This window comes from Leuciscus leuciscus (assembly GCF_965113295.1).
Source record: "Leuciscus leuciscus genome assembly, chromosome: 6".
NCBI classification, from domain to species: Eukaryota; Metazoa; Chordata; class Actinopteri; order Cypriniformes; family Leuciscidae; genus Leuciscus; species Leuciscus leuciscus.
This window is the reverse complement of record NC_138730.1, coordinates 44,610,718-44,638,397: the sequence shown is the minus strand read 5'-3', so window position 1 is coordinate 44,638,397 and position 27,680 is coordinate 44,610,718. Positions and strand designations below refer to the sequence as shown.

The window sequence follows — 27,680 nt, the reverse complement described above, 5'->3', positions numbered from 1 at the left end:
TGATATCCGCGCGCGTGGGCTGACGAACACAACTTACCATTATATAGAGGAAATCTACCGTTCCCGACCTTTCAAGCGTCTCCCGTTTTAAAATTAGAGGTAATTTTATTGAACTAGTTCTTTGTGAACATCACACTCGAGGTCGCACAGAGTTCAGTCGAATAGCAGCTCGAAAAACTGCTGTTTCACCGTCAAACTCTCTTGATTCTCTGTAATTTAATCTGATGTCACGGCAGTCAGACTGCTATTTAAGTGTGCGGTTTGTGGATTTTATTGTCGATTGTTCGTCTGGTTTGTGGGTTATAGACAAAAACAGCTGAATATCAAACAATGCTAACATTATGTTACACTGAAAAACATTTGAACTGAACAAATCCTCAGATATTAAGCATAAGTAATGCGTTTTTTAGCTTTCAAGCAGCATTTTCGAATAGTTTATGTGTGTATTACAGTTTACAAGTGCATTTGCATTAAAAATTATTTTTACTGAACTGAGTGATGATGCTGAAGTATTTTTGGTGGTTATCGAGACCTGGAATACACCTTTCCCTGATCTACGAAAACAAACATGAATATCCATCAGGTCTGTTTTGTTTATTTTTCAATATTTACAGTGTCTCTGAGTCCGTCTACGCCTCCGGAGAACACATCTATCATCTGTGGGAGCTGAAGGAGGAATGTCTCCTTTCAAGAGCACTTCATCACTCCACACACCTGTCTGCGCTCAACGGCCGTCAGTCAGCACACGCTACTGACCTGTGAACGCCTACAAACACAACATTATATAAGAGATCAAGCATCTGCAATGAGAAAAGAAGAAGAGCAAAGTAAACCCCAGCAGCGTTTGCACTCCAGACATGCATGATTCCTCAAGTCATGCGTGTTGTGCTGGTGCAGTAGTGGTCAGACGCACAAATATCACCTGCTGCAAAATTTGGGGAAATCGAATAAAATCAATATTTAAAAAAAAATAAAAATAATAAAAATTCTGATAAAAATTGCAAGTGCAAAGAAGAATTCTGGGTTTCAATGCTTGTTTGTAGGTCTGCACAATTTGGCAATATTTGTGATTATATATCAATATTGGTATAAAAAAATTATATAAGGAAGAATAATTATTATTATACTCTAATTTTTTTATTTACATTTTTTTCCTATAATAATTGTACTATTATTACTAAAATAAATATTAGTATTATTATTACACTAATTCCACTGTAAAATAAAACATCAGTATTTAAGAAAAATTATATAATAATATAATAAATATAAAAATAAATGTTATGTTAATAATATAATATATTTTCTGATAAAAATTGCAACTGCAATTTAAAATGAGAATTAAAAAAAGTATTGTTTCCAGTGCTTCTCTGTAGGGCAATATTTGTGATTATATATCAATATTGATATAAAATAATAATAATAATAATTTATTATTATACACTGTGGAGCTCTAATAATACAAATTTTAATTATTATTTCTTCATTTTTACCATAATAATTTTACTATTATTACTAAAAGAAAGAATACTATTATTAGTAAACTAACATTCCACTGTAAAATAAAAAAATGAGTATTTAAGAAAAATTATTTAATAATATAATTACTATAAAACAATACATTTTATATTAATAATATAATAGAAAGCATAATTAGTAGAATAAGGCGGTCTTAATTTCTCTGTTAAACCATGGAAGGCATGAAACGGAAGTTGCAATAATCTTTTCTTCTTAATTGTGACGTACATCCGAGCTTCTCAAACAGGAACAGATGTAAACGCATCATCAGAGATAAGAGGCGCTCTGAGAACAGGCGGATCAGGATCTCACACGCTTAATTAAATCACAGCATTTGTGATTTAATAATCTCACTGAGACATCTTGCGATATCGGTTTCATTTTGATTGACAGCCCTGCCTCCAGAAATTCAGAGATTTGTAGGACTCGTATGATTATTCTGATTTCTTTCTGTAAAAGAGAACCTGAATGCGATCAAGCTGAACAAAACAATTAAAAATCTTTCATTTCTGCTCATTTAAAATCTAAAAAGGGCGTGATTTTGAATCCAGCTCAATCCAAGATCTTCAGATCAACAAGCATCAAACTGTTTGCAGGAGAACGTTTGCTTGAACACGTCCCACACACACTCTTGCAGCTCGACTGCTCTCCTCTCCTCTCCACTCCTCTCCTCTCCTGTCCTCTCTTCTCCTGTCCTCTCCTCTCCTCTCCTCTCCTGTCCTGTCCTCTCCTCTCCTGTCCTCTCCTCTCCACTCCTCTCCTGTCCTCTCCTGTCCTCTCTTCTCCTGTCCTCTCCTCTCCTCTCCTGTCCTCTCTTCTCCTGTCCTGTCCTCTCCTCTCCTCTCTTCTCCTGTCCTCTCCTCTCCTGCCCTGTCTTCTCCTGTCCTCTCCACTCCTCTCCTCTCCAGTCCTCTCCTGTCCACTCCTCTCCTCTCCACTCCTCTCCTGTCCACTCCTCTCCTGTCCTCTCCTCTCCTGTCCTCTCCTCTCCTCTCCTCTCCTGTCCTCTCCTCTCCTCTCCTCTCTTCTCTTCTCCTGTCCTCTCCTCTCCTGCCCTGTCTTCTCCTGTCCTCTCCACTCCTCTCCTCTCCAGTCCTCTCCTGTCCTCTCCTCTCCTCTCCTGTCCACTCCTCTCCTGTCCTCTCCTGCCCTGTCTTCTCCTGTCCTCTCCACTCCTCTCCTGCCCTGTCTTCTCCTGTCCTCTCCACTCCTCTCCTCTCCAGTCCTCTCCTGTCCTCTCCTGTCCTCTCCTCTCCTCTCCTCTCCACTCCTCTCCTGTCCTCTCCTCTCCTGTCCTCTCCTGTCTTCTCCTGTCCTCTCCTCTCCTCTCCTCTCCTCTCCTGTCCTCTCCTCTCCTGTCCTCTCCTCTCCACTCCTCTCCTGTCCTCTCCTGTCCTCTCTTCTCCTGTCCTCTCCTCTCCTCTCCTGTCCTCTCTTCTCCTGTCCTCTCCTCTCCTGTCCTGTCCTCTCCTCTCTTCTCCTGTCCTCTCCTCTCCTGCCCTGTCTTCTCCTGTCCTCTCCACTCCTCTCCTCTCCAGTCCTCTCCTGTCCACTCCTCTCCTCTCCAGTCCTCTCCTGTCCACTCCTCTCCTGTCCTCTCCTCTCCTGTCCTCTCCTCTCCTGTCCTCTCCTCTCCTCTCCTCTCCTGTCCTCTCCTCTCCTGTCCTCTCCTCTCTTCTCTTCTCCTGTCCTCTCCTCTCCTGCCCTGTCTTCTCCTGTCCTCTCCACTCCTCTCCTCTCCAGTCCTCTCCTGTCCTCTCCTCTCCTGTCCTCTCCTCTCCTCTCCAGTCCTCTCCTGTCCACTCCTCTCCTGTCCTCTCCTGTCCTCTCCTGTCCTCTCCTCTCCTCTCCTCTCCTCTCCACTCCTCTCCTGTCCTCTCCTCTCCTGTCCTCTCCTCTCCTGTCCTCTCCTCTCCTCTCCTGTCCTCTCCTCTCCTGTCCTCTCCTGTCCTCTCCTCTCCTGTCCTCTCCTCTCCTGTCCTCTCCTCTCCTCTCCTGTCCTCTCCTCTCCTCTCCTGTCCTCTCCTGTCTTCTCCTGTCCTCTCCTCTCTTCTCTTCTCCTGTCCTCTCCTCTCCTGCCCTGTCTTCTCCTGTCCTCTCCACTCCTCTCCTCTCCTGTCCTCTCCTCTCCTGTCCTCTCCTCTCCTGTCCTCTCTTCTCCTGTCCTCTCCTCTCCTGTCCTCTCCTCTCCTGTCCTCTCTTCTCCTGTCCTCTCCTCTCCTCTTCTGTCCTCTCCTCTCCTCTCCTCTCTTCTCCTGTCCTCTCCTCTCCTGTCCTCTCTTCTCCTCTCCTGTCCTCTCCTCTTCTGTCCTCTCCTCTCCTCTCCTGTCCTCTCCTCTCTTCTCCTGTCCTCTCCTCTCTTCTCCTGTCCTCTCCTCTCCTCTCCTGTCCTCTCCTCTCCTGTCCTGTCCTCTCCTGTCCTCTCTTCTCCTGTCTTCTCCTCTCCTCTTCTGTCCTCTCCTCTCCTCTCCTGTCCTGTCCTCTCCTCTCCTCTGCCCGCCTGAAAAACTGCTGAGGCCTGAGAAACACACGACTGACCGTAACAAATAAACACACCGTCTGCTAAACACAAGATTCAGCAGGAGCTGCGGTTCTGTTCTGTCTGTCCTGGCTCTGACCGGCCGCCACTGTCTGGACCAGGACACCGTCACACACACACGCACACACACGCACACAAACACACTCAAACACACACAGCTTTGGTGCTCCAACAGCAAGTAACTTAAACGGTTTATTCTAATGCAACACAATCAAAACCCACACTCGTGTACGAGACACATGACACACTCACGCTGCTTTAGAGAGATGCTTCAGCCACAGATCTGTCATCATCTCGACACACACATGTTGTTCTGGGCTAAAGGAGATACTCTGAGGAATGTGTCTGTTTCTGTCCATACAGTCAAACACAAACTACACTGACTGGACCCCACTGCCTTTCACTGTATGGACAACAACACATTTTCAAATTATCTTTTGTGTTCTTCAAGAAAGAAAGTCAAGAAAAAGTTGGCAAGAAAAAAATCATAAAAGTTTGAAAAAACAGAATTCATTTTGCGTGAATGATTTTATGTCTTTTAAAGCAGAACTCCAGCAGAATACATATTTATTAAATATTCTGCTTTCATAGACCAATATAACAGTACACTATAGTGATATTTTAGTATTATTTATGTATTCATATTTTGAATTAGCTTTAATTTTAATATTTTAATATTTCATATTTATGTATACATTTGTGAAGTGCTTTTTCTTATTCATTCTTGTTTTTATTTAGCTTTCATTTTTATTAAAAGTAACTTTAGTAACATACAATGTATTTTATTTCAGTGGCAACACTTCTCCTTTAAGATTACGTCTTTCATCTAATATTTATATTTTATTTCAGCTTTATTTTAATGAACAAAAATGGTTTTTAATAGTTTTAGTCAACAACACTGGTGTCAGACGCCATATTTACTTTTTCATGAATGAAACCGATGCAGTGTGTGGGACAGATGCACATTCAGATTTCACAACACGTTTACCAGAGACTGTGTGTACAGGAATTTGTGTCATTTCGATCAACGATAAAAACATCTAACCCTCATTTACACTCCCCAAAAAAATAGATATCTTACCATAACAAAGAGTGTAGTTCCCGTGAGAGTTTTTGTTCACCAAAAATAGTTCATTCTGTCATCATTCACTCACCATGTCGTTCCAAACCCATAAGACTTTCATTCATCTTCAAAACACAAATTGATATTTTTAATGAAATAAAGATCAGGGTAACTCTGGCCAAAATGCAACCGAGGCTCTTTTTGTTAATCTACTCGAGTCAAACTTTCGTGTAAAAGCATAATTAGAATGGAAACGGCACTTTTAAGTTTGACCGTATTTTCGTTTTCGGTCAAAATGCCTTGTGAATGGGAGTGTTTGGGGCACGACTATGATAGCATCAGAAATCGCTATTTTTAAAACACTAATGCGGCTCGACACAACATGAAACTGTGCTGGAAGTGTCACCAGGGGCTCTACACATGAACTCCAGCATTGAGAACATTGTGTACACAGAGTTTACTAAAAAGAAAGATTTTGAATAGTGCTGCACGATTAATCATATCGCAATCGCGATGTCAAGCCTACGCGATTATATGATGCAAAATGCTGCGATTTTATATTAAATAAACAAATTAGCGCTGTTAACGCAAACTCTTATGGCATCCTTTGGCTAGTGTTACATGATCCCGCTCTTATTCATGCATATGCTTTTAAACCATTCATGCGCGATAAGACAAAAAAGAGCTCGCTGCCTGTGAATGTCCTGACTGTGACACACAGAAAGACTCGCGCTAATATCGTGCGTGCGCACAAAACAGCCCACAATACAGTTCTCTTTCACGCTTGAACGAACAATAACACACACAATTATGCCAAAATGTCTTTTTGTCGAGTATCTTCATAACATAAGAGAAGTCTTATGATGAACGTGAAGAGTTGTGACTCTGGAGAGAATGAGGCGCGTGTGAGATCCATCTCTGTCAGCAGCGGCTGCTCTTAAAGGGACAGTACACAGTAGCCACTAATTATATCTGTCGCTAAAGTTAATCAAAGAACAAAGGGAACTGAGAAAAACACTCACTGCTCTTGACTAAAGAACTTTTTTCTTTAGGCAGATTATCACTAATCTGTGTGTGCATTTATTTTCCTTGTCCAAGCAAGTTGACTCATGAAACCATTTGTTTTATTATATCGCAATCGCAATATTGACCTCAATTATCGCAATATGACATTTTCCCGTGCGGCCCTAATTTTGAACAACTCACTCCGTCCGCCGGCATTTTGTCAGTCAAAAGTAGTCGATCTCCGAATGCGACGTAACAGGGAGGCGAGTAAAGATGGAAAGCTCCTAAAGCTTAGTTCCATATAAATTCACGGATGATTTGTTGTTTTGTCGTCAGTGAAAATCAATATTGACCTTGTATTTGAAAAAGGATCCTCATATAAGAAGTAATACTAAAATTCAGAGTCAGTTCATTCGCATTCGGAGATCGACTATTTTCGGACGGAGTGAGTTGTTCAAAACCTTTCTTTTTAGTAAACTCTGTGTGCACAAACAATGTTCTCAATGCTGGAGTTCATGTGTAGAGCCCCTGGTGATACTTCCAGCACAGTTTCATGTTGTGTCGAGCCGTATTAGTGTTTTAAAAATAGCGATTTTGATGCTATCATAGTCGTGCCCCAAGCACTCCCATTCACAAGGCAATTTAACCGAAAACAAAAATACGGTCAAACTTAAAAGTGGCGTTTCCATTCTAATTATGCTTTTACACGAAAGTTTGCCTCGAGTAGATTATCAAAAAGACCCTAGGTTGCATTTTGGTGTCAAAGCAAGCATGTTTGACCATATTTGAGTGCTCTATGTGCCTTGATCAATCTTTATTTGTGAATAAAAGCTTAAATTAAATCAGTTAAATCATATAAAGGACTAGGATTAAGCCGAAATTTCTTTGCCGATCTCTTTATGCACTTTCAGAAGCATCAGAGTTTAAGGCGAATGGACAGAAATCTCTCAGGTTTCTCCATTTGTTTTTCAAAAATGAACAAAGTTATGAGTAATTCATTACAGAATTTCCATTTTTAAGGTGAACTATTGCTTTTACTCGGTTGCAATACGTGAACCCATTCCACCACAGATTTGCCAAGACGTGGAAAAAGTACACAGACAATAACAAGGTTTCCTAAAGAGCATTTCAACAAGACAACATTGCTCAACACAGCAGCAACATGCTATTATGTGAAATTAATTTACTTTTGAGAGTTGGTCATAGACTAGTAATGAAGCGGAGTGTATTGTCAATAAGGGGTGTGTGATTTTGGTAATCAAACATTTATTAATGTATTACCAAAAAAAAAAACTTGATTGTCACTTTCAGTGTATAAATCCTTCAAAATACAGATTAATAGCGCCATCTATGGGTGTGAAAGGGAAACACAGCACACATTTGAGCAACAGGTGTTCAGCATCTGGGACAATACCAGTTCATCAACTACACAGTCCACAGCGCCACCTTACGCCAAAAACAGGAAGCGCATCATGATGATGACATCAGAAATCTGCTCAGGTGAGGGAGACTACTCTCTGAAAACTGACACAGCTCTTACACATTCATCAGAAACACATTTAATCATTATTAAATGATTAAATATTTTTTTGTTAAAGATGTAATGCATTAAAAATGCGTCAGCATTACGTTTAGTCGTAACAAGTAAAAGTGATGCTTACACTATAATACCTGAGCTACTTTTGGTAACACTTTGCAATTAGTTAACATTAACTAAGAATGAACAATACTTCTTCAGCATTTATTAATCTTAGTTAATAATAATGATAATTATATCTAGGGCTGTCAAAATAACACGTTAATTTGTATTAATTAATCTGAGAAAAAAATAACGAGCAATCACAATTACCTATTATTTATTTCCTCAGCATATTAGGTCTTATTGTTGATTGTTATGGCCATTATTTGAACAGTGAAAATAATAATAATAAGAGTTTTTGAACTTTAATGTCACTAATGCTGATTATTCACTGATTCATTTTAATTGAAATATTTAAAATACTTTCACAGCAAAAAATTATGTATGCGATTCATTTAGATTAATTAATCACACAGTATGTAATTAATTAGATTACATTTTTTTTATCGATTGACAGCCCTGATTATAACATTTGCTTATACATTATTCAAATCAAAGGTTGTATTTGTTAACATTAGTTAATGCACTGTGAACTAACATGAACAAACAAGCTGTATTTTTAGTAACTGACATTAACAAAGATTAATAAATACTGTAACAAATGTATTACTCGTTAGTTAATGTTAGTTAATACATTACAATAAGGTTCGTTAGTTAACATTAGTTAAAGTCCTTTCACACTGGACGCGATTTTGACGCACAATTCGCGCAATTGTTTTATGTTTTGATCAGCTGTGTGTGTAATCCAACATCCAGCAGCCATGTCACCCTGTAGCCCAAGACCGGTTGCCCACTGAAGCTAAGCAGGGCTGAGCCTGGTTAGTACTTGGATGGGAGACCTCCTGAGAAAACCAGGTTGCTGCTGGAAGAGGTGTTAGTGAGGCCAGCAGGGGGCGCTCACCCTGTGGTCTGTGTGGGTCCTAACGCCCCAGTATAGTGACAGGGACGCTATACTGTCAAAGAGCACCGTCCTTCGGATGAGACGTTAAACCGAGGTCCTGACTCTCTGTGGTCATTAAAAATCCCAGGATGTCTTTCGAAAGAGTAGGGGTGTAACCCCGGCATCCTGGCCAAATTTGCCCCTTGGCCTCTGTCCATCATGGCCTCCTGATCATCCCCATATACTGATTGGCTTCATCACTGTCTCCTCTCCACCAGTAAGCTGGTGTGTGGTGGGCGTTCTGGCGCAATATGGCTGCCGTCGCATCATCCAAGTGGATGCTGCACATTGGTGGAGGTTGAGGAGATTTCCCCCTTCTATGTAAAGCGCTTTGAGTGCCGAGAAAAGCGCTATATAAATGTAATGAATTATTATTATTATTATTATTATTATTAATGAGTGCTTCCACACGGAAAAACAACTTTTATTTTTTTCGCTTCGATGTCGATTTTTTTTTACTTTTGCGGCGACAGAAAAGGCTTCAGCCAATCACATACTACAAGGACAACGATTTGAAAGACAATGTGTGGCGTAGCATCGCAAACCAACTCGGTTATCTCGACTGTGAGTGTGTTGTGTGATAGTTTTAGTCGTTGTATAGTCCTGTGCTGTGTAGGGTAGCAAGCTAAACTACATTTGGGAGAGAAAGTTTATTTACTAACACTATTATCGTCAAAGATCGAGACAGAGACCGTGTTTACTTTGAACATGTAACAAAATGTAGTGAGACTATTTAGGGCTGCTTTTAGTATTACTATAAACTCTTTGTGTGATATCTACAGTTTCTAGTCGAATGATTTTAACTTGTTACTTCGTGTGTTACATGTAATGTGTATTGACATTACAAAACGCACTGTGTTTAGTTGAAGACGCAAAAAAAAACTGTGGAAAAACCTCAGGGACACCTGTGTGAGAAAAAGGAGAGAGGAAAAGGAAACTAAGAGTGGACATTAGCATACTCCCCTTCAGACTCTCTGTTCTGTAAGATTGGGTGCTCCCAAAACCTTCTTTTCTGTCTTTTAAAGAAAATGAAAAGCTCTTCTTCACTGGTTGATGATGATGAAGTGTCCATGTTTTCTCAGCTGTCGGCGCAAAAGTTTTGGAATGGTGAAGCTCTGACCGTCACAAGCCAGTTTCTTCCCCGACTGCAGCAACTTTCATTTTTATTACTGATATTTTGCACCAATTTCCCAGGAATGATTTTGTTCTCTTGAACACATGGGATGGAAATGGTGCTTTATATACGCAGAAGTCTTATGCAATTTTGCACATCAGTTTGACTCTGGACAAAAGCGTAGCTAACGTGATGGTTCATTACCTGTATTCCAGAAGTGGTGAAATAGGGAATCTCAAACTTCACACTGATCGGTGGTTTTCCCTCTTTGTCCTCCGCCTCCACGCTGGGCAGCCCGAAATGAGCCCTCATCAGGTACTCCTTACCTCCCTGAGAGACACACACACACACACACACACACACACACACACACACACATGAGTTTCTGCAGTGCTGATGTTACTTTCACTCCTCAGCTAGTAGTTATCATTAATGTATAATAGCACAACAGACTGCATGCGTTTCTTACAGGGAAAGACTTGATGGACCACACGATCTCACTGTTTTCCGGGACCCACTTCACGCTGCCCACTGTGGTCTTAAACTTGGGCGAGTCTGCGTCGGTCGGGACGGGAATATGAATCTCCACATTGTTGGCAGTGGATCGTCGCTTAAACTGAGATTTGGCCTTAGAGTAAAAGAGACGAAACACGAGGGTCAATTCAGATGCTGTGTGTCGGCATAAAATCAATATTCACATAGATGGATGTGTTCTCACTTTGATCATGTACTCGATTCTGCTGTGCGAATGCTTCTCAATTACAGACTCGATCCAGATCAGCGGCTTCACCTGTTCACACACAAGAAAAAAAGAAAAAAAAATCAGTAAAAAAAAATCTGCAATTAATTAGTTAATTTTTTTTCTTTATCGATTGACAGCATTAAAATAAATAAATAAATAAATATATATGAACATTAACTAATAGATATCATACTTCCCCAGTTGATTTTTAGTTTTCTTGAGTCCATTTTAATGGTTTAATGGTAACCAATTATTTAAAATGTAATGATTTCATCAAAACTTTCTTCAAAGGTTAAACCAACCTTTTATTTTGACGGGTTGCCGTGTAGACCTTTGAGTCTCTCTGTGTTTTATGAGTTTTTCTCAAATGAAGCTGTGAGCGGCTGTGTTGATGAAGTACATTAATGTCCTCATATAGGCTGAAAACATCGCGAGCGTCATGCGTGCCTCAGTGTGTGTGTGTGTGTGTGTGTGTGTGTGTGTGTGGTAAATGAAACAACGCGTCTGTGCCATTCATTCACAGAGGACGCAGAACATGCATGATTCCTATTTAAATAGTCTTTATGCGGTTTAATATTGACAGACACTGGTCTATACCGCAATTTTATTATTAAGTTTACTGACCTACTCTTCATCTAAAGGTAACTAAGTAACCACCGGAAGTGCGAGTACACTGCTTGGCGATTTCGAACGTTCCGAAACCAGGAAATGAGATAAAGGCCTATTACATTAAGAATTGCAAAAATATGTTTAAATATGCAAATGCTGCATTATCTTTATGCATTAAATATGCACTAATTTGCACAGATTTGAATATTGGAAAAAGCCAGATTAAATTTTTTTTTCATTTTGTACATTTTATATTCAACAGTTTTTACAGAGGGGATTTTATCACTTCACAAATCCGAAAAAAATCTAAACAAAATTAGGAATAAAGTGTTGATATATGAACAATAAATAAAGGCACATAGAGCACTCAAATATGGTCAAACATGCTTGCTTTGACTTTTAAAGGGTAACTCTCACCAATGTTAAAAATGTAAAGTTCGGTGTATGTAAAGCTGCTGAAGTGGAGATTTCTGACTCGTTTGGAAAAAAATGGCCTTTAAAGAAATGCATTGTAACTGAAATCTACAGACGCAAATAGATAAAGTGCAATAAAATATACACTTAAAGGTTCATTTTGGACGTTTTTGTTCCACTAATATGAAACAACACACTATATAGATGCAAAATAGCCCAAAATTGAATTGAATTTAATAAGTATGAATGATTTAAGGCTCTCACATGCGTGTTGAGGCGGTAGGACATCAGCTCAAACTCTCCGTCCGGAGGAATGAAGGAGATGGTGCGATCGTTCTCAAATCGAGACAAACGCACACACTGATGAAACTTCACATCCTCCAACTCCACTGATTTACTCTTACCACCTGAAGAAGAGAGGTATGATCGAACAAGTGACTAACACACACACACCTCAGCTGTGAAATTCACAGTAAAGCCCTGTTTCTGAAGCTTGGCGTTAAGATTTTTTGGTGCTTTATAAATGAAAAACTGTTTTTAAATATGTATATACACCTGCATTTATAAATTCTAAGCAAATACAGCTGAATAATATAGATGTAATGTTACATTTTATTGGATTACACTAGCATATAAAAGGAAATACACATGGAATAAAAGCCACAAAATGTGTTTATAGGGATGCACGATATATCGGTCACCATATCGGTATCGGCCGATATATGGTCATTTATAATGTTATTGTTATCGGTCTGATTAGAACATTTAGCCGATATATTAAAGCCGATAAATAATGGATTATTTCCTTCAGCTGATACACTTCAGATGTGCACTGATGCTTTTGAATAGCTTGCAAATATGATTGGAATCACTTCAAAAAAGGAAAATACAGACATGTGCTGTCATATTGGCTACATAATATTATAATGAGAACATTATAATTGTATGCTAAGGACATGGCTGTTAATGGTGAGACTTTTGTTTTTGTAATCAGGCTCTCAAAAATTATATACAAATTTGGATTTAGATTTATCGGCCAATATATCGGTTATCGGCTCTCAAATATAAGGAATTATCGGTTATCGGACAAAACGTTCATACCGGTGCATCCCCACTGATTTCATTAGCATCTGTAAAGGGAAATGGACTCACGGCCAGTGTTCTCGAACAGAACCTTGTCGTTCAGACCCAAGCGCAGCTCTGGCATTCCCGAGAGGAACACTCTCATCTTGATGGAGCCGACGATCTCACTGCGAAGGACGTTACCATTCGCGCTGACCTGGAGAAAGATCAGCACTCATGAGTCAGATGTGTCAAACACTTAACTGGTGTGTCGTCGTTACAAACAAAATCCAAGTTCGCTTGAAGCTTTCCTGTAGCTCAAACAGTAGATCGTTGACGCTTGCAACGCCAAGGTCATGGGTTCGAAAGCATGAACTGATAAGAATGTAAATGTGTACCTTGAAATGCAATTTAAAGCTGCCGTCGGCAAGTCTGGCAGATTGGGTCGATTAGCCAAAATGTTGAATGTTTACAACTCTCATGCCCCTCCCCACTACCAGCGAGCACCCTCCCATCGAGGTCGTGCTCGTCAGTGCGTCACTGTGCGTGTGTACCTGATTTTCTGTGAACGCGTCCGTCTCTTCAGCATCTATCAACAACACCATGGACTCGGAGGTAGGCTGCCCTGGCTAATCTATCCATAGATAGCAATAACCGAGGAATTGGAAGCTTGTTAGTAGATTTTCTCTCCGCCATCACGCTTCATGCAATCTCCAGGCAAACTTCAGGCGTGGCGTGTGCATGTGATATTAACGTGCGCGAGTGAGGGGGGATCTGTGGCGTGTGCACGACCTGTGATTGACAGTCAGATCTCACACCCCCCTGCGCTGATTGGACCTGATGAAGCGGGAGCGCTGGATTTTTGCAAAACAAATAACACGCTCCAGGTGGAGTTAGAAGCTCGGGTTTTTTTCTAAAACCACCTTATTTATGTTGTTCTGTCGGATTATAGTGTCGATTACACTGAATATGATCAAAAAAATTTTGCCGACGGCAGCTTTAAGTCGCTTTGGATAAAAGCGTCTGCCAAATGCATAAATGTAAATGTAAGTTGGAGTTTTAAACAGCTTGCCAAAGTAAATTTTCTAGAAAAGTTCACTCTGGCTGGTAAACACCTTCAAACTACGTAATAGGAGCGTGTGGCTCTGAGGCTCCGCCTTCTTTGGCATGGAAATCTTCTCCGGTTCATTTCATGTGTTCAGTCCGGCGAGGTCAGATGTCCACGAGCAAAAACAAATACACTGGAGAGCTGCTTTATAACGTTTATGGTAGAAATGAAAGTTGCAACTCTAATCAAAAACTCTGTCAGTAATTACTCGCCCTCATGTTGTTCAACCCCGTCAGACTTTCGATCATCTTCAGAACACAAATTAAGATATTTTTGATTAAATCTGAGAGCTGTCTCACTCCTCCATAGGCTTCTCTGTTAGTAAAACTTGCCGGTCCAGAAAGTTAGTAAAGACGGTGTTTAAAATAGTCCAGTGACTACAGTGGCTCACCCTTAAGTTTATCAAGCAACGAGAATACTTTTTGTGGGCAAACAAAACAAAAATAACGACTTTATTCAACTCTTCATTTTCTTCTGTGTTTCTCTGAGTGAGTTCACATAGTGTAACAGCGCAGCGCTTCTGGGTTGTACGTCAGAACGGAGGCTCACTATTGGCCGACGCTGGTCATGTGTGTGATGCTGGAAAATAGTGAGCCTACGTTCTGACGTACAACCCAGAAGCGTTTTCTCGTCGCTTGATAAACTTAAAGCTGAAGTTGGCAAGTCTGGCAGATTGAGGGGACTTAGCCAAAAATGTTCATGTTTACAACTCTCATGCCCCTCCCCACTACCAGCGAGCACCCACCCATCGAGTTTGTGCTTGTCAGTGCGTGTGCACCAGATTTTCTGTGAACACATCCGTCTCTTCAGCATCGATCAACACCATGGACTCGGAGGTATAGGCTGCCCTGGCTAATCTACCCATAGATAGCAATAACCGAGGAACTGGAAGCTTGTTAGTAGATTTTCTCTCCGCCATCACGCTTCGTACGATCCAACACACCTGCGAACTTCAGGCGTGTGCATGTGATATTGCAACGTGCGTGGGGAGGGGAAATCTGTGGCGTGTGCATGAACTGTGACTGACACTCAGATCTCACACAGCCCTGCGCTGATTGGACCAGAAGAACCGGGAGCAGTGGATTTTTGCTAAACAAATAATAGGCTCCAGGTGGAGGTAGAAGCGCAGGTTTTTTTCTAAAACCGGCTGATTTATGTTGTTCTGTTGGAGCATAGTGTCGGTTTCAGTGAATATTAGAGATGCACCGATTGATCGGCTGGTGACCGGAATTGGCCGATTTTCACGTGATCGGCCATGACCGGCGACCGGCCGGTTAGTCTGACATATGCCGATTTTATGCCGGTCAAATGCACTCGGGCACCGCATGATTAACATCGCGCAACAAACGGAACGCAATAGGAAACCTTGAGAATTACGGCCGTTTCACACCGCAAGCGTGAGCGGCGCATGAGCAGCGCGTATTTTTTCCGGCGTGCATGTTAATCAATGAGTGCATTCACACCGCGAGCAGGAGCAGTGCGTGAGCAGCAGTCAAGCGCGGGTTTCGCCGTCGTGTCTATTTTTGCTGCAGCTCACGCTCAATTAAAGTGAAAGTACACTTTTGATGGACAAAATAAGTATTATTTCACACAAAAAGTGCCCAAAATGCACATAATTTGCATGTTGTCCAGTGTTTTAACAAGAACTGGAGTAGGCTATGTCAGAAAATAATATTTATAGAAAATTTACCCATTCAAACTTGTTTTTATTATTCAGTTTGGGTAAAAGTACTATATGGTGTTTTATAAAAAAAAATTCAAAAAATGAGTAAACTAGTCAGAATGTACAGTATAAGCTTTCTTTTAGTTTAATTTTAATTAACTTTTAATTTCCCACACCAGGAGTAATTTATACAGTTCCATTTTATAGCGATTATCTGTTCAAAAAATTTTCTATGTACTATGCAAAATGTTCTATTAAAGAAAAGATAGAAAATAAATATTTGTGTGTGCTGTAAAGTGGTTAGAAAAAATGAAATCGGAATTGGTTAAAATCGGTATTGCCAGGTCAAACTCAATGAAAAATCGGAAATCGGAATCGGCCAAGAAAATTGTAATCGGTGCATCTCTAGTGAATATGATCAAAAAAATCTTGCCTATAGAGACAGAGCGCAACGCGTCATAATCTGAAGACCACGCCCACCAAGGGGGAAAACAAACGAACTGTCTCCATTGACTTTGCATTGCGAGAGGCTGCCTCCTTGTCATTTCTTGCTTATAACAAAAGACAGAATAATGCCTAAAAGCTGATGTGTGACAAGGTGTACAGCAAACAAGCTAAGAAACCCAGAAATAAGTTTTCATAAGCTGTCGACCCCAAAAAACGAGCGTTTGAGGACATAAAAGTGGATACAGGCTGGAACGAATGGGTCAATTGTGGGATCCTGACACTCAGTATGCACTAAAAATACACTACGTGTGCAGTAAGTTAAACATTTGGTCACTGGTGAGTCAAATATCCAAATGTCAGTTTTATATATTATATTTCTGTAAGATAAACTATCATGTGTTGTCGATTACGGTCTCCTCCAGTGGCGTACGTTAGTTCTCAGAGTAATGAGACACGTGACGCTCTGTCTCAACTGCCTGTATCCACTTTTATGTCCTAAAAACACTCGTTTTTTGGGGTCGAGAGCTAATAAAAACTTATTTCTGGGTTTTTTAGCTTGTTTGCTGTACACCTTGTCACACAGCAGCTTTTAGGCATTTGTCTGTCTTTTGTTAGAAGCAAGGAATGACAAGGAGGCAGCCTCTCGCAATGCAAAGTCAATGGAGACAGTTCGTTTGTTTTCCCCCTGGGTGTGGGCGTGGCCTAAATGCGCTCTGTCTCTATGTCTTTACTAACTTTTCTAGGATGGCAGATAATGATCACATAGCAGCCTATGGAGGAGTGAGACAGCTCTCAGATTTAATCAAAAATATCTTAATTGTGTTCTGAAGATGAACGAAAGTCTTATGGGGTTGGAACAACATGAGGGTGAGTAATTACTGACAGAACTTTCCTTTTTGGGTGAACTAACCCTTTAAGTTCTTGACCTGTACCGCTTTAAACATGTTATTGTGATCCAGCTAAAAAGTGTTAAACCCTTTATAAAAACAGCAGGTTCATCAATGGAAGCACAGTGACATGAACATTACTGCGTCCTGTTTGTTATGATGGATTCCTGTGTTTATTTTGAGCATGTCTAGAGAGAGAGACATCTCTAGAAAGAAACGAGGTGTTTCTAAAAACATACCAGGAGGTTGACAGACTCGATGACGTCCAGGAAAACCTCGTTCTTCCTGTACTTGATGCCCTCGGACCTCCAGGAGACGGCGTTGGTTACGGTCGCAGGGGGTCGTGGAGCTCCTGTGTCCAACTTGTGACCTTCCTGCGTGATGTATCTGTGTATCGACACACACAATGACACGGGCAAAATGAACACACGGCTGGAAATCTCTGCAAAAACATACGAGTGAGTGAGTGATATCTGCAGGATCAGAGAAAGGCCTGGGATTATGTCAGTATTGAGACACATATTACATATTAGATACATATTATCTCACTTGAAGGACAACTTTTTAAAAAAGTGGCCCTATTATGCTTTTTCAGATTTACAGATGTAATAGAGCTGTTTGTGAATTTAAATGTAAAACTTTCAAAGCTCAAAGTGCAGATTATTGTCTCCCAAAAGAAAAAATCGATTCTGAACTGCCTGAAATGTGTCGTCAGTAACTTTAATTTTCTGCTGAACCTGCGTAGGTTTGTAACAAATTAGCATAATGGCAGCCTTTGGTCTTCATTAGCCGCGTTTCCACTGTCGGGCCAGGGCCGGGCCGTGCTAGTGCGTGCCAGGGCCAGTCGCGTTTCCACTGTCACTTCCGGGGCTTGATCGGGGCTTACTCGGGGCCAACGGCCAGGATTTCTGGCCCGTCGAATACCTTGGACCAGAGCGGGCCAGCTCGGGCTAGAGGAGTGGTTACAAACAGAGTCGGGAGACGGCAGCGCCGGATGATTCTGTCAGCATTAAAGACTTTTAAAATAATTTAACTCGCGTTCATGTTTGAATGCCTTGTGTTTGTGATGCAAAAGACTATGCGCGCTAACCATTACCATAGTAAACATAGTAAACGCTTGAAGATACGCATAGTAAAAAAACATACGCTTGAAGAAATCAGACCAATCATAAAGGCTATCACAATCATGTTTTTATTTTATCTGTCAGTAGCCTCGTCTCATTATACCGGACTATCATACAATAAAGCAACTTTTTTTTCGGGAGCTTCCTCTGTTTCTCTGATGGAAAATATCTGTATGGGAGTCGAGAGAGTGCTAAAGCTCCTCAGGTCGTATTTTTGGTGGCATATATTTGTAGAAATTATCATTCTTTCTAAATGTGATGTAACTATGTCCTGTAACTACCAGATAAACAGTAACAGACGCGACTGAAGAAGTAAGTGTGTCCTCTTTCTATTGTGAAATAGACCTAACAGTAATTTATTTCTGAGTGACTAATGTGCAATTTTGACATAAATTTATTCATTATGATCAATGTATCACTTTTTATTGTAAACCTGTGGTAAAACATCGATGCTTGGGTTTTTAAATATTCAAGTAAACAACAAAAATGCCAGCAAACGGCCGCTTTTATCATGTTTGTTTTCAACGCTGTTTCAACGCTGTTTCCAGTGATTTCTGATTAGTTTTCTGATAAAACTTCCATTTGTTGGTGAATGGGTTAGGGTGACGTTGTTCCAGAGAGGCGTGTTACGGGCGTGTTTTAGTGAAGCGCTGTGGAGCTTCTGGCCCGGCAGTGGAAACGCAGGCCCGGTGCTATTAGCCCGAGGCTTTTAGCCCGGCACGGCCCGTTTAAAGCCCTGGCCCGGCCCTGGCCCGACAGTGGAAACGCGGCTATTGGCTGCCGTTGAACAGCATCTCTTTGCCCCGCCCTCAAACACTGTAGGTGTTTTTGAGACTGGAAGACTTTGGTTCGTGTCGTTCATGTCAAAAAGACGCTGTTTTCTGCTGACAAAGCAAAATTTTCCACTTTCCAAATATGCTAACGAGCGTTTAGTTTTCGACCAATCACAACAGACTGGGCCATCTGACCAATCAGAGCAGAGTAGACCAATCACAACAGACTGAACCATCTGACCAATGAGAGCATAGCTGGCTCTCAGAAAGGCGGATTTTAGAAAGACCAAATCCTTGATTGAACCTTTTCAGACACTGTGATAAAAGAGCTTAAGGAACAAATAAAGTGTTTTTTTTCTTTGATGCATGAAAACCTGTTGTAGGAGACTTACAAAACAAAATTAGGAACTATTCAAATAGAATAATAGGGGCACAATAATGATTAAAAAAAGACTTTCCATTGAATGTCAGTCATATGGGCTTGAGGGCGAGTATATGGTGACAGAACTGTTAGTTTTTAGTTTTCTATTCCTTTAACCCTTTAGAATCGGCTGTGTCGTCGCCGACACATACCAGCAAGCTGTATTCATTTTACCGTAACTCTTAAACCGTTTGCACTATCAAAACCAATCAAATTGCCCCTAACAGTGGACAACATGCGCTTTTCGGCAATATACGACTTATTACGGTAATTTCATGCTTTCCGTCAGCAAATGACAGCAGCTTTCTGGCAGAGCGGGAAGGAAGGATTTGAACAGAGAGATACGAAGCGCGGCAGGTTAGAGTGTGTTGGATTGCATAAAATAATAAAAGAAATGAACAAATACATGCCGGAAGAAGTGTTAGACAGCAGAAGAGGCGATTGGGATGATTTTTAATGAAACTTGGGAGGCAGATGGCGTTACTCTTTCACGTATCTAGGCATGTGTATTTGTGTGTGCCTAGTATAAATCCAGCGTGCCGCACAAGCCCTGAAAAGTGAAGCCAAAACGTCTCGATCGCCCCCCCGGTGACTGGTCCTAGTATAGGTCATAAGCCCCGCCTCCCCGTGTTATACAACGGGACTTGAGACCAACTAAACAATTTAATTACACTTCAAATATCTTTTTTCCGAAGGTGGTTTCTGTCATTTACTGTAGTTTTTATCACGCTGATGTAAATTCAAGTGTTTGTTTTTAAAATAAGTTTGTTTTTAGCTAGTTATTTGATGCTATAAAAACGGTGGTGTGACGTCATGATTGACAGCTGTGATTGACAGGTTCTCTGAGCGAAGTAGTCACTGAAGCACCAACAGACTTTTTTTCGGGATCTTCTGAGGACTGAGGAGATTGGAGCTTTAAATTTAATATCTAAATTTCTATAATTAATTATTTCACACCGAGAGTGAGGGGGGCGGGGCCTTGATTTCGCGGCTTTACTTCCTGCTCACGACTGCGCCGGTCTGGTTCCCGAGATCTCTACCGCGCAAACTCAAGCCCAAAGATGTCAGCGCCATATCGGGACACTGGCGGCTTCAGTTCTCACCAATGGAAGAGAGCGAAAGGGCGTCATCCATATTTTTTTTACAGTCTATGGTATGAATGCGTGCATTTGTATGTGTGCGTGTTTGAAAAAAAGTGTCCTACATGAAAACTGTGCAACCCAATCATGTCACAAAAAAGACTTGTATATATGTATTATAGTTCATTTTTCAACATAAGTGTTAGTTTCTTTCGTTCGTGATTTTTCAGTTTCTTTCTAAATAAAAATCAGTCAATTTATTCTTTTTTTTTTTTTTTTTTGTCTATTTAAATTCTATTTACAAACTCACCACACACAATAATGGTCAATCGCAATAAGCTAATCTTTTTCTGAAAGAGATGACTCCTTGCACATGAAGATAGCACATCGTTTTAGAATTTTACAACCAAAAAAATCTAAATATGTGAAAAACACTGATTTTAGCTTCAGGTTCTAAAGGGTTAATGGCTCATAAAAGAAAATCAAACACGAACTCACTCCTGAAGGATCTTGCTGTCTGTAGTTTGAGGATATCCAAAGTCCATGAGTTCGTCCAGCAGCTCGTAGATGATGACAAAGTTATCTCTGATACTCTCCTCCTCCAGCTCCTTAAAGTACTCAGAGAAAACCTGAAAAACAGACACATCAAACACCAGTGAAGATAAAGCAAGTGATCGTGAAATGTAATATGCAATGATAAAACAATATATTAATGAAGCTGATTTTAAGATTGTTATCAGTGTCGGCTGATTAACAGAAGTGTTAGCGCCCCCTTGTGTTAATTCCACTCTATTGGCCCTAATAATTATGGTCCAATAAAGCGAGAAATCAATTTATGCCCCCCAAAAAAGAAATGTACAATTCACATATAACGTACCTGAACAATTTTGTAGAGGAAGGAGAAAACCAGGGAGACACAAGCATTCTTTTTGGATGTTGCAACAACTGTTTATCAGCAGGTTAAAGAGATAAAACATGACCAAAAGAGACAACTAAACAATAAAATTATTAATTAATCTTATAACAGTTTTGTAATTTGTACATTGTGGCTCATCCAGTGATCCAGATCTAAAAGCTGGAACTATCCATGTCATAATTGTAAGTTAATAGGGCAGCTTGAGCTTAATTAATGCAAAAATCATAATCACTTATTTGGTCAATATTGAGATATAATAAATACTGCAATATTCCATAAAAAAATAAGAATTGTTAATTTTGATTTCATCCAATTTCATAAAACATGTTTTACTTTTTATTCATCAAAGTATCCTAAAAAAGTATCACAGGTTATGAAAAAATATTAGGCAGCAGAACTGTTTCCAACTTTGATAATGAATCATCATATTAGAATGATTTCTAAAGGATCATGTGATAGACTGGAGTAATGATCCTGAAAATTCAGCTTTGCATCACAGAAATAAATGATAATTTAAAGTATAACAAATTGAAAACCAATTATTTTAAATTGTAATAATATATCACAATATTACTTTTTTTTTTCTGTATTTTTGATCAAATAAATGCAGGCTTGATGAGCAGAAGAAACTTCTTTCAAAAACATTAAAAATAGTAATGTGTCCAAACTTTTGGCCTGTGCTGTAATAAGCTGCAGTCCAGTTTGCGTGTGTGTGTGCGGTGTGTGGAAGGATACGGTACAGGTTGTTGTGTTTAATCCACATGAAGCGAACTCCACCGTGAGCCAGGATGGGTGACAGCGTGCCCTCCTCTTCTTTATCCATCAGCAGGCTCATAAAATGCTCAATCTCGGACATGTCCACATCACCGCGGTAATTACGGCAGATCAGGACCTGAACACACACACACACACGATGACTCTTACTGCACAGCTATTCAAATTCACTGACTGCCATCTCAGAGTCATTACCGATATTTGCTGATTTTCTTCTAATGAGACGGAGATATTTTCTGAACGTCTTTATACGTCCTGCTAACAGACGAGGATGTATCCGTATTATCCCAGATTCACTACGGTAACCATGCATGATAAGGCCAGGAATGAGCAGTTTACCAGATTAAACTATAAGACTAGTTATACATGCAAAACACCATTTCTTTACTATACTTGCAATTTCAACAGTCAAATGATACTGATGGCAATGACTTTGCAATACAGTAAATAGAATACGATTTAAGGAAAGCTTAAATGTGTAATTAGATCTCGTCATCGGCTGGGAAATTAAACATGTTGAATATCATAAGCTGTTTGATGTGTGTCAAATTGACTCCACTAATCCTGTTCATGTAAAGACAGACAGTGGCCAGTTGCATAAACTGTTAAAGACTAGTCTTATCCAATTTTATTCTTTAAAACTGTTAATAACTTTGTAAAGTCAGTAACATAAAGACGTAGATTGGTCTAATTTGACACCGAACAGTAAGACTGATTAGCCCTAACTAACTTCTAGTTGATCATACTAGTTCTTAACACACAGTCTTAACATATAATGGCTATGTTTATGCAACTGGCCCCAGATGTTAAAGTCTCCACACACAAAAAAGTGCAATGGTTATAGAATCGTTTTTTATTTTATTTTATTTTATTTGATTGAACATGAACATTTTAGCAAGGTAATACTATAGCATTTGGGTAATACTATAACGTATTACTGATGTGCTTTGTAATAACCATGGGAAAAAATCATTGTAGCGGCACAAAAGTGCATTTATCGAGCTTTTTCGAAAACTAAAACAAACGACAACAACAGAAAACTGCATTTATAAAGCATATTTCAAGCAAATGTCAAGCATATTTCAAAAGTGACAGATGAATTAGATCTTATTAAACAAACTAAAGTACGAGGATGGAGGTAAATAAACTAAAGTATAAGGATGGTGACAAATATCTGCTATTTATTAATTAGAGGCATATAATAATGAACTTTTGGCTGAGTCACAATATCAAAAATATATCAGTTTCTAAGCAGCTGTTTGAAGGGTGAATTTAATTGTAATTATTTTAATCTCAGTTTCATTAACTAATACATGAGGATCGACTGTTAAAAACCTTCGTAGGTTTCAGATCAGAGGAACACGTTTATTGGTTTTAATTGAGAATAATTCTATTTAAATCGCCTCACGTTGATGTTGGATGTTGATTAGCTTTAGCCTTCAGTGCTAGTGAACCGTTATCTTACCTTCCCCTTCAGGTCTAACACATAAACAGCGCTGGCCGACATCTTCGCGCCTTCCTCGACCGCTTTATCGTTGATCTACAGAAGTTCGCTCACTTCTGGGACATTTGTTGGTTTAATAAAGAACTGTCATCGGTTTTAGAAGCTCAAAGAAGCTCAAACATCATCAAATCGCGGATGGGAGAGATTTTGAGGAACCGGGTGGCGCTGCTGAGAGCCTGTAGCGCCTCCTGCCGCACTGGAGGAATGAGAGAATACAGTTTGTTCAAAGACTTTAGAATAACACGGGTTGTTTCTCGTGTTTATTAAATAAATAAATAATAATAATTCATTATCATTAAAAATGTTTATTTTTTACAGTCTATGGTTGTTTCACTACAGCTGTCGAGTGTCGACACCTGTGTGAACTGGATTCGTCTCTCCACTAGATGTCGCTCGAGGCTAAGCACTGTTACAAGTATATTATTTTTAAAGAATAATAATAATAATATATGATTTGAAATAAGAATAATGTGTGATTTGCAGCGGTTTCAAACTCTCTTTAACTTGTTTAAAGATTAAAGTCACGTATGAGTCTTCCTTTCAATTTTATTTATTTATTTAGTTAGTTATTCATTCAATCCTACATTCATTTATTCATTTATTTTATTCATTTATTTATTTATTTGTTTATTCATTCATTCCTTTATTTATTTTTATTTATTTTCCTTGCAACCCCCCTTAAGTGTCTGAAGATTATGCTTTTCTTAATTGTATTGAATGTGTTATTGTTTCTTTTATGAACCTGTTTAAGCATAAATGCACGAAATTATAGATACAAAATATATTTAATTTATGTCTATTTGTGTATATTTTTATATGCATATTATTGTCCCTATACTTGAGTTTGTAAATTGAAAAATAAATAAAAATTGCAGGGCATATGTCAAACTGCAGGTGAGTCTGTTAAACTGTTATAGTTGTTATTAATATTTTGAATTAGCATTTTTTTCCGGTTTTTTTGTTGTTGTAATTTTGTCTTCCTTATTATTATTATTTTAAAGGTTATTATTTAGGTTTAATAAATTTTTTACTTTAGTTTAAGTTTTAGTTCTTCAACTTATTTCATTTAGTTCCAATGCAACATTTCTAGTTTTCATGTAACAGTTTTTCATCTAATTAATTCCCGTTTTGTCCCATTATATCAGCAGGAACATGTGCACTGTACACACACACACACACACGGACAGTTTTGGCGCATTACTGTACGTGTGTGTTCTGCATGCCATCGCTCAGAGTGAGACGTCTCTGACGTCAGGCGTTTATTTATGAGACAGGCACATTTTAACCTTGAGATGCAGATGCCACTTCTACTGTGTATAAGGGTTAAGAAGAGCATGTCCCCCAAGAGAGGCATAAAAATGTGAAATCGTCCTTAAAAAGTGGCCGTGAACAATGCAATGAACTGCCCATGAAAGTTAAGAATGGTGAAATCTTTGCTGTGAAAAACCCAGTAATGTTCTCCAGATTCTGTTGCAATGATTAGATGCAACACTGACTGGTTAAGTTCACATTTAAAACACTCCTGTGACCTTTTTATCCTCAGTTTTTCAGATCTTTCACTCAGACTTTAAATATAATAAAATGATAATAAATGTATAGATATATTTTATTAATTAGATTTTTTTTCTGTTATTTTATTTCATTAGATTTTTTTTAGTTCACTAACACATTTTATTTTCAAAAACATCACATTTAATTTAAAAAAATATTAATTTTAATTTTTAAAAGTGTATTTAAACTAAAGGGTTTTTTCATAGAAGGTGATGCTATAACTCGACACCCTTGCCTCATTTAGTATATTCATATACATAGTATATTCTATATTCGGTTCTATGAATATGCAAATGAGCCCCGCCTCCACTCGCCCCGCCTCCACTCGCTCAGAGATCCACTGGTTGACGATCACACGTTGATCTGATTGGTTACAAGGTAGTTTGTGACGTCAGAAACACCAGCGATTTCAAAGCGTGTTTTTGAGACTGTCTTTGGTTCACTGCAGTTTTTAGGAGAAAATACTCAGCAATGCTGTCGACTTATGAATTTACACATGATTATGTCTTAAAGCGTATTAAAAACACCGGCTTGCCCCTCCCTCATTTATTTATCCTCATTTCCTTCCCTCGCTCCCTTTCCTCGCATCTTGGTTCGACGCCCTTAGGATTCGAGGGAAGGATCAACCTGTGTTTCCTCGACTCCTGGAGGTACATTACATGTCCATCACACACACACACACACACACACACACACACACACACACACACACACACACACACACACACACACACACACACACACACTTCAGAATCTCCTCGGAAGAAGTAGGACATCCGGGTACTTTTACGTACTGAATTCGGACACTTCTTTGTCACGTGTTTTTCACCTGCTAGTCGAGTTGTCGCTGCAAGAGGGAGGGGAAGTTACTTCGATTCAAGATTACGAGGCACACGAATTTAACAAAACAATAATGATGTGCACGGATAAATAATTTATAATACTACTGCAATATTCCATAAAAAATGATCTCATGGTGATTTTAAGAACATTTGAAGGACCCCATGTTAAATGATCTTATAATGAAGTTCCTTTGTTTTGTACTGTGGGTCACACCAACACCCCTTCATCTGACCAATCAGCAACAGAGACACGCCACACCCATCAGAGGACATTGTTCTCTCTCTCTCTCTCTCTCTCTCTCTCTCTCTCTCTCTCTCTCTCTCTCTCTCTCTCTCTCATCTTTCTAACCTCTTCACTTGTTTCCCAGACTCTTGAGTGAGTTATTGCTGTCCTGTCCCATGAACTCTGTGCATCTAAGAACAGACATGCAAATCATTTTTCAAATATCTGTGTCACACTTTTATTGAGTTTGTCAGCAACAAAAAGGAGTGTAGAAATAGTAAACATCTGTTTTATGAGAGCAAATAGAGGTTATTTTATAATCCAGCATCAGGGTTTTGTTTTTTTAAGTATCCATGCTCCAAAAACACAATCAGATCTTGTGTGCATTTTGTCTAGTTCTTGACTTATGCAATAAAATATTATTGCAAAATATGTATCCTTTAATGGTTAGACAATCCCAGAATGCACCGTAGAAATAAGTAGATGACAGAGTAGAATTAAATTTAGTTGATTTTAATCTGTATTTCCATGCAATTTTTTACATAATCACAACAAATATTGATTGAAAACAGTTTACATAATTATGTTTTATTTCACGTTAATATATTTCTATAATAAGATTTACTGATGGAGAGCCAGAACACAAGAAGTTTTCTCATGGACTGCATGAATTATTAATACATTGGATGTAAAGATGAAGATAAGCATCTGTTCATGTGTTTACTCTTGTGTTATGATTGACAGGTCTCGATGAACATGCTCCTCTTGAACTTTTGGGTAACACTTTATTTTACAGTGTCCTTGTTACATATGTTACATGTACTTACCATAGTAATAACAGTAAATTATGCATAATTACATGCAACTAACCCTCAACCAAACCCCAATCCTACCCTAACCCTATAGTAAGTACATGTAGTTAATTAATATTACTCAGTACTTAAATATATAATTACACTGTAACAATGACACCTTAACCAACTTTTGTTTAGTTGCTCTGTTTCATGTGCATTTTATGTATTGTTTTGCATTGGAACAAATGTCAGGAATGCTTGTGAATGAGAAGTAGATTTTTTCTGTGACTAGAAGGCAACAGCTCGGCAGGTGTGATGATTTATGAGCTTGTGGACTTCATGTGCTGCATCTTCCAAACGCTCTGTGCACTATAATTAGACACATATTCAAAATATCACCTTGCGTTAGTGAACCTTCTTGTACACGTTTTGAGAAAGTGTGCTAGTCTAAGTCACCTGACAGGCACTCAGGTTGCACACTGCTCCTGGAACTGAGTTTGTTAACCCTGTAAAGCCTGAAGTGTGAAATAATAGTCAGAAAAATCTTTTTTTTATTTATTTTTTTTATTTTTTTATGGAACGGTTTATTGAACTACTTGACAAAATATGAGATAACATAAAAGTTTGCACACTGTAAAAAATGACAAAGTTATGACAACATGTGTTTTTACATTGCTTTAACTCAAACTTTTTTTATACTGTAAGTTATACAAGATTCAACTCATTTTTAATGTAATTGAAGTTGATTGTACTTTAAAAAACTTTTTTTTTTACAGTGCATATGTGTATTTTGTGGAGTATGATATGTGATACATCAGGCTTTTATGGCTCAAATTATATGATATAGTGAGAATATTGAGGAGAAAAAACCCCTCAATATTTTTTTTCAGAGGCTCAAACTGTGCAAAATCTAAGATGCAATTAGATTG

The 27,680-nt window shown here is 39.1% G+C and overlaps 2 protein-coding genes across 2 annotated transcripts in view; both read right to left on the bottom strand.

Annotated features, from left to right (window-relative positions):
• The window catches only part of ap1m1 (adaptor related protein complex 1 subunit mu 1), a 35,150-nt gene extending 11,637 nt beyond the window's left edge, over positions 1-23,513 (bottom strand). Inside the window, exons 1-10 of the mRNA XM_082173111.1 lie at positions 23,303-23,513; positions 21,799-21,955; positions 21,025-21,092; positions 20,646-20,776; positions 16,990-17,137; positions 12,736-12,862; positions 11,848-11,990; positions 10,537-10,608; positions 10,288-10,446; positions 10,023-10,148 (exon numbers count right to left, since the gene is read on the bottom strand). Coding sequence (XP_082029237.1) covers positions 10,023-10,148; positions 10,288-10,446; positions 10,537-10,608; positions 11,848-11,990; positions 12,736-12,862; positions 16,990-17,137; positions 20,646-20,776; positions 21,025-21,092; positions 21,799-21,955; positions 23,303-23,344 — 1,173 coding nt within the window. The 5' untranslated portion in view covers positions 23,345-23,513. The remainder of the gene's footprint in view (positions 1-10,022; positions 10,149-10,287; positions 10,447-10,536; positions 10,609-11,847; positions 11,991-12,735; positions 12,863-16,989; positions 17,138-20,645; positions 20,777-21,024; positions 21,093-21,798; positions 21,956-23,302) is intronic.
• Positions 1-27,680, bottom strand: part of LOC309500510 (uncharacterized protein) — a gene marked incomplete at its 3' end in the record, with an annotated part of 93,583 nt that overhangs the window by 64,420 nt on the left and 1,483 nt on the right. The gene's annotated exons all lie outside the window — the stretch shown is intronic.